The 13,549-nt window shown below is 43.9% G+C and overlaps 1 protein-coding gene across 1 annotated transcript in view; it reads right to left on the bottom strand.

Annotated features, from left to right (window-relative positions):
- The window catches only part of SLAIN2 (SLAIN motif family member 2), a 34,167-nt gene extending 31,150 nt beyond the window's left edge, over nucleotides 1–3,017 (bottom strand). The window contains 2 exon segments of the mRNA XM_050338332.1: nucleotides 2,646–2,738; nucleotides 2,740–3,017. Of these exon segments, the coding sequence (XP_050194289.1) occupies nucleotides 2,646–2,738; nucleotides 2,740–3,002 (356 nt within the window). The 5' untranslated portion in view covers nucleotides 3,003–3,017.
- Between the last annotated feature and the right edge of the window lie 10,532 nt (nucleotides 3,018–13,549).

Here is a 13,549-nt window from a genome sequence, read left to right as displayed (position 1 = left end):
ACAGCCACTAATCTCACGTGAGCATTAATGTAAAACACTGTAATTTTTGCAGTGAAGAAAACTATTTCTTCTGACATTACAAGGCTGCAGACAATTTTGTAATGGAGTATGAAAATGTCTGTATTATACAAAACAGAGAAAAGAATGGAGATAACCAGCACCCTTTATCATCTATTATCACCCACAGCAAGGTCCTTCTGAAATCAAAAGTAAAGACAAATCTAAGCTTCTCTAGGCAGACATGCAAAATAGGCAAGATGAATCAATTTTTAATGCACAAACTATGATTTAAATTTAGTTTGTTTCCACAAGAGATTTCCTCAGCTGCTAAGTGATCTTTGACTTTTACAGTGTATAATCCCATATTTTAAACAGGATTTTGGGTCAAGCAGTAGTGACCCAAATCCATTTGAACCTGAAAGAGTTCATATGAAGTTTAAATCTCATCGAGTACATTCACCCTTTCAGTTGATTCAATTACTTTTTGAGAGAACTTGCATAACCAAGACCTTAAGAGCAGGATCTTCACGAAACAGTTTAAGTGAAATCCACTTACTCGCATCATCCCTCCTATCTTCACAGGCTGGTTTCTTTTTGATTGCTCCACTAGCCCTTTAAAAATTTCAAACTTTATTTAGAGCAATTACCTCCATTCATCAAATGCACAAATACAAAGTCATCCTACCTTCATAAGAAACAAAAACGGTTTTGAAGTATTTAGTGCCTCGATAGTTGAATTAAAAGGTGTTCAGAAATTCCAGGAGTTTGACTTCCATTTTTATTGAGCATTTATCATTAACTGCATATTAAACTAGAGTAGGAAAAGACAATTTTTTTTAATCACACATTCATATTTTGTGATGTGTGCAACAACAAATAAATTTTAACAACTGCTCTTATCTAGGTGTGTTTGTGTCCAAACTATCACACTCAGTCACTGTCCCACATCTGAGACTGAACTAGTTGTTAAAACATGTTTTAGCATTATACTTAACAAACGCTAGTAAAGAAATGAAGACATGCAAAAGACTGCATTTAAGTTTTATTATCTCTTGAGGAATAGAATTTGCACAGAAACACGATGGTGCCACAAGAACTGGAAGCATGAGTAACGTGCCAAACACCTGACACCAGCCAGAGCAGTGCCCAGCAAACCAGTGCTCAGCACTGCGGCTGCCCCGCCAGTGTCCAGAACCGTGTCAACAAAAACACAGCACTTATGGCACCACTGTCACCACACACTGTGTTGTGACATTAACTCTCGCTGAAGAGATGCATGACACTGCCCGTGATTTAGGATTAACATATAAAGCTATAACATCTATTGTCACCAGAGTTCATGACACTGAGAAACTTGGCCATTCCATTCTAAGCTTACTGTGCAAATTTACTCTATTCTATTTCCATCAAGGGCTATATGCCAGCAGATTACAAGGCATACACTGAGAAATAAGAGTAGCTGCCTTGCACAAACTTGTCATTTGGGAGATGATGCCTTGTGTTAATTTAGCGTTGGATGAGAATAAACTTATGCTCTCATACTTCTCCAGTGGATCAGGCTGGAAGTCAGGCAAATGACTTCTCCAAGGAAGTGCACACACTGTCTCCTCCCTAAGCAACTAAAACATTGCTCACGCATGGAATCATTCCAGCATTTTTAAAGGCGTCTCTAAATCTGACAGACATCTTTGTTTGTTTTTTAAATTTGCACGTTTGCTTCCAAAGACCGTTCATATCAACCTACAACCAGTTCTGTCCCAAGTCAGATTGCTTGTGTTACACCTTTCCTCCCTGTACATGCTTCCCTTGCATTTCTCTGTTGACACTGTGCTCCTCCCCACTATTTCTCCAGCAGCTCTAAAGCTGCTGAACAACTGTCATAGGAAACTTCAAAACGACAGCTGGACAACAGCGTGATGTTTCGGGAAAGCAAACCCTGATTCTCAGTGGAAGCTCATCCAAGTGCAATAATGACAAGGCGAACAGCCACTTGCAGGTGTTTCTGCTGGAGCAGCAGAGTAAGCAATCCATTTAGAAAGACGAACCACCTAAGGGAAGCCATGGTCCTACACCACTAGCAACAAGCGAGGGCAATACGTTTATGAGACCAAAAAAAGCGTGTTACATTTGCTGCCTTCACAACCGAAAGAAATCCAGGCATAAAACACGCCTGATACACGTCTGAAGTGTAACAGCACCTGTGGGCAAACTCTGAACTATCCAAGAAATTTCCCACAAGTTTCCCAACGCTTCCACACGTCCTGAACTCGCGTAAACACCGAGGGCTGATCCTGCGGCAGCACTGGAGCCGGCCGGGTCTCCGAGGGCTCGGTGTAACGCTGCCACCGCGGCCGGACAGCAGCGCGGCGCCGGAGGCCTGCGGGGAGGTGCGATGTGCTGTGCACAGAGCACAGCACCCTTCCCCGGCAGGCTTCGGTACGTCTCGGAGAGCTAATTAATCCCTCCACGCAGCCCAGAGGGCGAGGCTGCCTCCGCACACAAAGCCCCGAGACCCTCTCCGACACCAGGGACGCGCCTGGAAACGGACCCTTCCTCCCGGGCTCGGCGGGGGAAAGGGACGCGGAGCCCTGCCCGCTCCCTCCCCAGCCTGCCCCCGCCCCACCCACACCCGGCCGCCTCCTCACCAGCCGGTCTCGTCCTCCTCGCAGCCGGCCAGCCGCTCCAGCTCCTCCGGCCTGAGCACCGCCGCCTCGTCCAACAGGCCATTGCCGCCGCCGCCGCCCTCGCCGCCGCCGGGCTCCTCGGGGGGCGAGCGCCGGGCGGCGGCCCGAGGCTGAGGCAGCGGCCGTCGGGCGACGGGGAGGCGCCGGGGAGCGGCGGGAGGGCCCGGCGCTCGGCAGGCGCTTGGGGCTGGCGGGAGCGGCGGGCAGGGCGCCGTGGCGGCTGCGGAGCTGCTCGTTCTGCTTCTCCAGCTTCTTCACCAGCTCCTGCAGCTTCCGCACCTCCGCGTCCGCGTTCACGCCCGAGCCGACGTCCTCCATGGCGCCCGCCGGCAGAGCGGCGGCTGCGCGGGCAGAGGCGGCCGCGCCGCCCCGTCTACGCGGCCGGGCGGCCGCGGCGGGGCAGGGCCGGGGCGGGCCGGGCCGCAGCACGCACATCCGGCCGCCGCCGCCGCGGGCACCGCCCCGCACGGCCCCCGGAACCGCCGGCGCTCGCACCGCCCCCCGCGCCGCCCTTCCCGGGGGGGACGGGACGGGGCGAGGGGGTGGTGGCGGTTTGGGGAGCCGTCAGGGCAGGCTGTGCCGCACCCCGGCCTGGCGCTGTCTGAGGGAACAACCTGGCCTGGCCTGCCTGGCCTGGCGTCCGTGTCGTGGGGCCCGCAAATCCCAGACAGGAGTTGTACGGGAAGCTCTGGGATACCTTCCCAAAATGTTTAAAACCTCTAAAGGATACGAGGTGTGCCCTTGTCCGAGGCCCTGGTGGTGGTATTGGGCCTGCCCTGTGTGACAGACACGTGAATATGAAGCAGCCTTTCTTCTTGTATAAATAAATGCATATTCATTTAAAAATTGACATGACCTTGCCATCTATAGCAGACTCTTAAACTTTTGGCTTTAAGGAATTAGTGGGGCTGGGGGGGTTGGTCACAGAATTACAGAATGAGTAAGGTTGGAAGAGACCACAGTGGGTCATCAGGTCCAACCTTCCTACTGAAGCAGGATCATCCTGGAGCACATTGCACAGGATTGTTTCCAGACAGTTCCTGAATATGAGACTCCACAACCTCTCTGGGCAATCTGTTTCAGTGCATGGTCCCTCACACAGTAAAGAAGTTCTTCCTCGTATTCAGGTGGAACTTCCTGTGCATCAGTTTCAGCTCATTGCCTCTTGTCCAGCTGCTTGGGACATTTTCTGTCTTGGGACATACTGTGTTTCCAAACTTCATCTTCAGGCACTTTGGGGATGCTCTGCATCCCAGTTCCCTATGCCACTGAGAGACAGTGCCCTTTGTGACACCCCTTCAAAATTTTCTTCCTCTTCCCAAGCTCTACCTACTCAACAGCTTTATTTTGGAGTCTGCACTTGCTTGTGAGAGGAAGCAACCACCACGTGGGCTGGAGGAGGGCTGGGCTCTGCAAGGACTGGCACTGCAGTGAGTAGCATTTACCAGGCTCAGGAAGGGAAGAAAGGAGACAAGACTGGGGTGCTCAGACTTCTGAGGTGTGCTGAGAAGGTGCAAAGCTTAGGGGCAGTAAATGCCACGTGATTTGGGTTGTGTTAGGTATGGTCCACAGACTGCTGCAGTGTAAAAGCTGCCAGCCATAGAGCATCCTTATGTATGGGAACAATACTGGGGTCACTTCCTTGCCTTATGCAGCATTCTTCCCTTATGCATTCAAAGATTACATGCTCTGTATGTACAGCATTATTCAAGAGTTTATGACAGGGTGGTTATCCACTGTTACTGTTAGGTCCTCACCAGAATCCAAGCCTTTGATTCATAAATACAATTTGTGTCATTGTTTCCCCCAAACCAACATCACACTAAGTATTTCAGTGTTAAAATACTGCTGGACTGGTTATCTTTTAATGAAGCAATTTAATTTACTCTTACGGTAATCTGTCTTCATTATCTGCTAGCAAAACAAACTTTTTTATCAGCAGCAGACTTTGCCACAGATTTCGTATAATTCTCATACCTATAAAACTATTAAAGAGTTTTGTCCCATGAGCTGAGAGCTTTGGTACTCTGCTCACTGACACCACATTAATAACCATCAGTAGCAACTCCTGGAGACTGTAAACCAGCCTGTAAAACAGTTTGTAAATCCAGTTCATTCTTTCTTAGGTCTGTACAATTTGGTACTAAGTCAAGTGCCTTAAAGGAATCCAGATATATTCTGTGAGCACAGTTACTTTATTAACAGAACTTACAGTCCTTCAAAAGGCAAGCAAAACATTATAAAGGTTTTTGACAGTAAGGATCTTCTGTGACACTGACACTTTCAGTGACACTGACACTTTCAGTGACACTGCTGACAAGTCAGTAGTTGGTGGATCTTAACCTGTGCAGGAAAGTTTATTCCAAATTAGAATATTTATAACAGGACCACACAATACAGCATTCATATTCTTCTTTAAGAATATTCTTCCTCAGACCAAATGTCAGTGGCATAATAAACCTTCAGTCATCTGCATTAATCATGCTTTTATTGTAGCAATACAAGTTTAATCCTTTTTATCCTGCAGCTGCTGGGATTAGGATGGGACTGGTAGCTGGAGCTGGGAGTGTGACAGAGTGTGAAGTGGGACTGTGACAAAGGGCTCTGCCAGGAGACATAGGCAGTGTGGAGAAGGACCAGCACCAAAAATAGACCTAGGCTTCTGGGAGCTACTGCCAAAAGGCAGCTGTTTGCAGTGATTATGTCACGTTTAAGGATCTCCTCTGTGATGTCATGGGGCAGTTCTGAGAGCTCTTCAGTGGTCAGTGTCATGCCTGCATCCTGCCTCCTCTTCCTTCTCCCTTCCTTTCCCTAGCCCATTTTATGGTCTATCTGTCCCCCAGATTCCCTACTCCAACTTTCTGCCCCCTGCTGACACCATTACTCTGCTGCCAGCAGCTGTAGCAATTTTTTTGTCCCTACAACATACACTTCCCCATAGGTGTGCGGGCGAGGGGGGGGAATGTGAAAAAAAAGTTTCAGAACGGCCAAATCATCTGCTACTTTTACAAAGAGAAAGGACAACTGAGATGAGCAAAGGGAGTAACTGCTTAATAGTCACCACAGTCTGTGCTTGAATAACAAGGACCGTGATCCTGCTTTCTCATTCACTCTTGTGCTGTGAGTGTCCTTCTCATGTTCTGGGAACTGAGGAGCAGCAAGCCTTGGACTAGAAGCTTCCCATTAAATAACAGGTCAATAACAGGCTCCCTTGAGCTCAACAGTCATCAGATTCCAAGCCAGCACTGGCCAGATGTGAGAGACCACACCCGAGCAGAGGCCCCTGGGTGACTATACACAAATAACATTGATTGATTGTAATGCCACAAAAATGAAACCTTTCTGTTGTGTCACAAGAGCAAGAGAAGTTCCTCTGCATGTGAAATTAGATCTTTGGCAGATTTTCTTTCTGAACAGCTGCAATTTGCACCCATGCTGTCTTTTCCACACACACACAGATGGAAGAGAAAATCAGCCTTTCCGCAGCAGTATTTTCCACATCTCAGGACCTGCATGGGTGCTTCTCGTCTCTGATTTGAGGCAGGTTCTTAACTTATGTGATGAGAGGAAATGTGGACCACTCCCTCCAAAGGAAAAGAAGCCTAAGCAAGGCTCCCATATCAATCAAGAAATTCAGCACACATTTCCCTGACAAGTGGTTCCAAGAAAAAGGCCTCCAGGAGCCTTGTTTTGATGGCCTTTGATCTCCCTAGCATGGAGAGATCTCCCTAGCATCCCTGTTGTTAGTTTCTCGCAGCTGTGATTTGCTGAATTGTTTTCTTTACATCTGGTAACACTGTCCAATTTTGAAACCTTTATTTCACTTGTCACCTGGGAGGACAATCCCTCAGGGGGAATAGTAAATGAAGATGGACAGATGCGTGGTGGGAAGTTAACATTTGTAGCAAATATTTAACTTCACGCCTGGAAAACTAGACTGGTTTTTAGGCAGCTTTGTTTATTCTCCTGCAGAAGGGTTGTTGCCTGCCAGACTTCTCAAAGGAGGTGTTCAGCAGGCCCACACATGTTTGTGTTAGGCAGTGTTTATCTAAACCTTTGACAAAACAGAAAATATCATTTGTCATTTTACTGTATAGTATGTGCAGACATTGAATACAGAGTGAAAGAAATATTACCCTGTCATAATATGTCCCTGTCATAATTAATGTCGAAACTGTTTGTCTGGTTCTATTGAAAGAATCAACATTGTAACTTCAGTTATTTTTAAAAGATATCTCTGAATATATCTGGCCTCGGGAGTCATGAAACGACACATTTAGGCCTTTAGAGTTGACTTAGGTTATTTGGAAACTCAAAAAAACAGGCAGGGGCTCTGCACACATCATCAGTACCTCTCCTCTAGAAATTGTAAACAGCAGTGAGCTTTATGAAGGCATCTGTGTGTAAATAAGCTTAAAAGTATTTATAAACAATTTTTAAAGCTATTTACTGCTGAAAATATCACGGGTGAGACACCCACAATCAGTAGATCGGTCTTCTTACCAAATTACAAGCCTGCCTGAAAAGCAGGCAAAATTCCAAGTAAGTTCTGCCATTGAAAGCACATCTATCTTTAGTATCATCAAGTATAAAATGCAGCTCTTTGGCATGAACTTATATGCCTGTTCTTTTTCTGCACAGAAAAAAAAAGGTGTTAACATTTTGACCACAACCTTCTTAAAACATGTATTTTATGCTCTAGAGCCAGAGCAATTCTAGGATACTGCACAGATTCCTAATGAGGCTGGTATTCATGCCATATCATGTGGCTAGAAAATGTATGAATATGTATGTATTTTAACCTTCATACTTTTAGTAATAATTTACTGATTACTCTTTTCATAAATATTTTGTATCACAGAATTACAGACTGTCTGATGTTGGAAGGGACCTCTGGAGGTCATCTGGTTCAAGCCCCCTGCTCAAGCAAAGCCACCTAGTCGACTGTGTCCAGGCAGCTTTTGAATATCTCCAAGGATGGAGATGCCACAACCTTGCTGGACATGCTGTGTAAGTGTTCAGTCACCCTCACAGTAAAAAAAAAATTGTTTCCTGATGTTCAGATGGAGCCTCCTGCATTTCAATTTGTGCCCACTGCCTCTGGTCCTATCACTGAGCTCTCTTGGAAATAGCCCATCTCTGTCCTCTTTGCACCCTCCCTTCAGGCATTTATATGAACTAGTAAGATCCACCCTCCACACCTTCTCTTCTCTGGGCTAAATAGTCCAAACTCTTAGCCTTTCCTCACAGGAGAAAGGCTCCAGTTCCTTCATCTTTGTGGCCCTTTGTTGGACTCTCTCTGGTAAGTCCAGGTCTCCCTTGTAGGGAGCCCAGAACTGCACCCAGGACTCCAGTTGTGGCCTCACACCTGGCCTTCTGAGTAGCAGGGAATAATCCCCACTCTTAGCCTGCTGACAGTACTTTATCTAACACAGACCAGGATACTCCTCACCTTCTTCATGGCAAGTACTTGTTGCTGGCTCAGCTTCAACTTGGTGTCCAGCCCAGGACCCCCAGTCCCTTTTCTGCCAAGCTGCTTTCCAGCTGGGTGGCCCCCAGCATAGACTGGTGCAGGGGGTTGTTCCTCCCTAGCTGCAGGACTGTTGCATTTCTCCTAATTGGAGTTCTTGAGGTTCTCCAGCCAGTCAAGGTCCCTCTGGATGACCCTCTGGTCTATCAGCCAGTTTGGTGTCATTGGAAGACTTGCTGAGAGTACACTCTGCCCCATCATCCAGGTCAATGAAGACACTGAACAGGAGTAGATCAGTATTGACCTGTGGGGCACAGCACTAGTCACCGACCTCCAACTAGACTTCTTGCTACTGACCACCATCCTTCTGGGCCTGGATCACTGTGGACACCCCATATAATATTTGAATATTCACACTAAGCTCATCATCATGGTATCTGAGTACCTTCCACAGGCCTAGTATCCTTTGCTCTTTCCATTTTTTTGCATATCTGCATGTATAGTTCATTAAAAAATGCAAGGTCAGTTTTGTCATGGAGTTAGCTACCAGTATTTCATGTTTATCCATCACTTGGAAATAGCTTTGTTGCTCTTTAGAAAACTGCTGAGCTCAGCATACTTAAAATGCTGTGGGGAAACTGAAGTGTCTTAGAACATTGGGAAAGGACTTTCTGTTGTCAAGAAGATACGTGATTTATGTTCATTTGCCGAGTGCAGTGATTTCATTCACTTGGGTAACATTGAGTGAAACCTTATATGTCTCCACCCTTATGAAGTAATCTTCTATCATTCAAAAAAAAAGTTTCTAAATTTGCTGAGAGCTCTCTCAACATGCCTTTATTAACAAGCCAACGCTGAAAGGAAAAAGACTTCATTGCACTCAAGAAGTTCGTAAGACAGTTTTCCCTCTGCACCTTTTTTAGCAGGAAAAAGCACCAAATCTTCTTCAGAATGCAAAGTAAATGAAAAGTCAGCAACTTTCAAATGTGTTGGAAGTTTGAAGTGGTGTATTTACATGTGTACTGGAAAAGCTACTATGTTTTAACTGTCTTTTTGCTTAGATTTTCATGAAAATTTGTTACTGAAGAGGAGAGAGAGGGTATAGCATAGACCAAACTTTGCAATTAAATTAGGTTTATGCTGAATTATTAATGGCTTGTATTTAACAAGGCTCTGCTTTTGTCTGAAGACAATATGCAAATACTAACAAAAGTAATTAAGATTTACAGTCAAGAAAGGAAGATGTGTGACCAGTTTTAAAGGTGGCTGGAGTAATAGAAATACTGTATGCAAACAAAAGAATTACCAAAGAAACCTGCGATATTACCTCGGTACTTGAGTCTGGAAAGAAAGCAAGAATATATTATTTGCAAAGTGGTGTATCACTGTATTAAAAACTGCATCGTAGGTTTTTCTCTTTTTTTTTTTCCTTCCTTCCCTATTCCCTAGAGAAAGCACAGTACCGAAGGTATCCATCGCCATCTACTGGCATCACGTTGGACTGTCTGAGTCGGAATCGAGCACATAAGAGCCTTCCCCAGGTGCTGTATCAGGGCTCTTGGCAGCCTCTTCCAAAGGACTTGAGGTCGATAGACCTCGGTCACCGCTTTGGTGGCTCAGGGCTCGTTCCTGAGGAGGTGTCTCAGAGAGGGTACAAATGTGTGAGGAGAGTTTCCAGTGGGACAGCTTCTGCTGTACCTGTGCAGTGCGGAGGCAGCATAGGCATGTTTGTGCTCTGACCTCTGCACTGACATTTTCCTTCCCAGATTTTGGGAGCACTTGAAGAGGAACCCTGCTTATTCCACGGTGGAAGAAGTTCCTTGTATTTGGAGAATGCCATGAAGTAAATCTTAGGGCACAACCAATCCCAATGCTTATTGATCTGCTTTCTTCAAGACCAGTATTATTTTCTGTCTCAGTGTCATGATTTTTTTTCTTCTGGATTCTTGTACGGTAATTATTTTAATATATCAAATGAGGGCTGATTTTACCCAACAGAGGTAAAATAATAAATAATGCATAAGACTGAGTAAAGCATTCTCTCTGTGGTCTCTTGCTCAAAGAAACCAATGAACCCCAGTGAGGAGCTGGTTAGCCACTGTGGCCTGTCAGCAAGGATGAGCAAAAGGAAAGGCCCTGCAGAGAAACCAACAGAAAATTAAAATTCATTTATTTCCTGGAGTGTGCTTCTCATTGCCTAATTAGGTGCATACCTTTTAGCTGAAGTTCACAAGAAGAACCATGATTAGATTTCCCACTGCAAGAATATTATAGGGTTTGTCAATGAGAGGCAAATTGGGAAAATATTGTTTAGAAACCTCAATGGATTACAAGAGCAAGCTGTGCAGGAAGGGTGGGCAGGAGACTCCCTGGAAGGGGTTGCAGACAATTAGCCCTCTCATGGTGGCTATCAGCAAAGTCAAAGGAAAATACTCTGATCTTGAAATGACAGGGCACTCATTACAAGTCATTAGGCTTGATACTGAGATTCAGCCCCCTTAGCTGTAGGTGGATCTTGATGAACTATTTGGTGTAAAAAAAATTCAGGACAAATTTATTTCATTATTTCCCTATTAAATTATTTGCTTACCTCTTAATATTATCACAACATTACCAAGCTGACTGGGATTTTTTCTTTTCAAGAATGACTACAACAACAAAGAAATTCAAGCAAATAGTAAGAGGCACCTTGGCCATATAAACAACAAAAAAGGAGTGGATGCCTTATAAATCACAGATGTGGTAGCAATTAAAGCTAATCTTGGTCCCACCCCAAACTATTTGGCTAATTATTTGGCTCAGCATAAGTATGATATTACTGCATGATAATATTGCAGCACACACAGGTAAAACCAAAGAAGTTCATGAGAATGGGTGTGGAAAGAAGAATTGTTGTGTGTAAGATGAAACTGAAGGGCAAAGAGCTCAGCTCTCAAGGAGGCCCAGTAAAAGAAATAATAAATCAAGCAGTAAGAGTTTTAATGCATTTACTAAACCAGACAGCAATACCATATGATTAAAAGAATAAAAAATGAAGTAGCAGTATTGAAGGAAAAAAGTGATGCACAGAAGTGTATTTGGATGATTTCAATTGGCTACAAGAACTCAACATTTTGTGAAAGAACTAGAGACATGAAAGTAGATAAAAATTGGAGACATGGTTACCAAATCTGGATTGTGCTAAATTAACTTGGTATTTTCCTTTGCTAAAATACACCATGTTTTTACAGAATGGAATTGCTATAAAGCAAATCCATATGGATTTCAGCAAAGTGACTGACATGGTGTTATATGGAAATCATTGTGATGATGCAGGAAAATCAGAAGGGAAAAAACCAGCTAAATGGCTGTACAGCAATGGCTGTACTTACAGGAGACTGCTCAGGCAATAGGGGATGATTTGTGTAACTGTGGATTAGGGATTGACAGCATTTATCATTTCTGTTAATTATAATGTCCAAATAAAATAAATAATTAATCAAATACACTGGTGACAGAAAGAAGATATCTGGCATGCACAGTAGGACTGAACTGCCACAAAAAAAGTCTCAATTAGCAGAAGCCCAAGGCAATAAAGACAAGGGGCTTCAGAGACTAGGAAGAATTTCTTCAGTAATTGCAGGTTCATCAGCTGCAGAGAAAAGCCTGCCTGGAGATATTTATGCAACTGTCTAAGCTGAGACCTTATGGGGAATACTCAGAATAAGCCTGTCACAGTGAAGGAAGATAACACATACTCAGAGAAGTTCAGGCAAGAGAACCTTAAAATGACCAAAGAAATAGCAATAGTTTCAGTATAGGCCAGAAAGTGTCTTGTTTAGCTCAACCAGATGAAACCAGATGTGGTTTCAAAGAGCAAAAAGTGTAAACATTGGGGAGGAAGAACTATGCAAGTCAAAGAACACTGCCCCAGGAATATATATTCTAGCTTCCTCCTCATTCAAGTTGCAAATCTACACAGTCTGAACATTTCCAATGCAAACAGTACATTAATAAGCAATACATTGGTGCTATGCTATAACCAAAAACTGACCTCATACTCCCTATTTACTCCTATTATCAGTGGGAATTAAAAGCTTGCAGCATCAGGATCCCTCAGGTCCCTTTGTAATTCAGGTAAATTGCAAACTTACAAGATTCAGTGTTGGGTTTTGTTAAGGCGTGTAATAATTATGAGTGTGCCAGTACATATACCACATTGCAAGTGTCCACTGACATACATTTTATCTATATTTTTTATATACATATATATATAGTATTTATTTGACTTCAATCAAAATGCTAATCTGAGGTATTAGAATATGGTAAGTAACACAACAATGGAACTATTATAACTTGTTGCCAGGTAGAATACCAAATTTATAATACTTTTAAACACACTATATTTCTCTACCAAAATTAAAATGAAGAAATAATATCTGAACATGTAGCTACCATCATGGAATTTCTTTATTGAAGGTTTGACAATAACAAGCACAGCACAACAGGTTACCTTCTGTAGGAATACTTCTCTGTAAATATCCCTGATCCCTTGCAGTATTGTATTTTGTACACATGCAATTTAACTGATTTTGTCATTTTCAGCTTGAAACAATCTTTGGAGTGTATGAGTGAGCTGTGACCTTCTAAGTGCCTTTGTTGCTTGGTGGAAAGGCTGAGTCATTCATTGCAAGGGATTTGCAGAGGATGCAAAATCAAAATATATGGGATAGATTCCGCACAGGTGTGGCTGCAGTCAGCAGTGCTCTAGAGCTAAATACGAACCATGATTATGCTTCCTCCAGGAGAAAGGAGCTGTCTTGGTCTGAGGCATCTGGCCCCCATCACAACCAAGCCTGCACGTTAGGGCATGGTAGGACACTGGAGTCTGGTTCAATGAGACACATTTTACACTTCCTTTATTAACAGGTCTGAACCTGTTCCACTGCTGCACAATTCTCTAAGTACAGAAAGCCCGACATGAAAGCTAAGCTATATTCAGACCTCAAAAGATGTACCAAAATGACAAAAGTCAACACTTGGTGGAAAGTTCAGACTAGAAAGAAAATTCACAGGCCTCTTATTTTTAACCAAGAATGTAGGAGTTTGTCTCAATTTCCCAGCTCAAACAATGTGTCAGGCTGGCGAGAGTGAAATATTTTCAATGGGCTCAGTTCCTAGTATTGTTCACAAGCCAAATGTGAGGTTAGATAGTAATGCGTCAGCCCACTCGTGGTCATGGCACAGGCATCTCTTACGAGTGACACGCTTGTGTGTTAGAACAAAGAAACACGTGAAGGCAAGGGACTTACAGACTTCTTCCTTTCTCATAACCATTTTGGCAAGAAAATTTTGAGAAGAACGTTAAGGATTCTCCAAAGAATATTGTTATTATTATTTTTTAAAAATGCTTTTA

Source organism: Myiozetetes cayanensis, unplaced genomic scaffold, assembly GCF_022539395.1.
Source record: "Myiozetetes cayanensis isolate MyiCay16 unplaced genomic scaffold, myiCay2020 scf7, whole genome shotgun sequence".
Lineage (NCBI taxonomy): Eukaryota > Metazoa > Chordata > Aves > Passeriformes > Tyrannidae > Myiozetetes > Myiozetetes cayanensis.
This window is presented reverse-complemented; position numbering and strand designations above follow the sequence as displayed.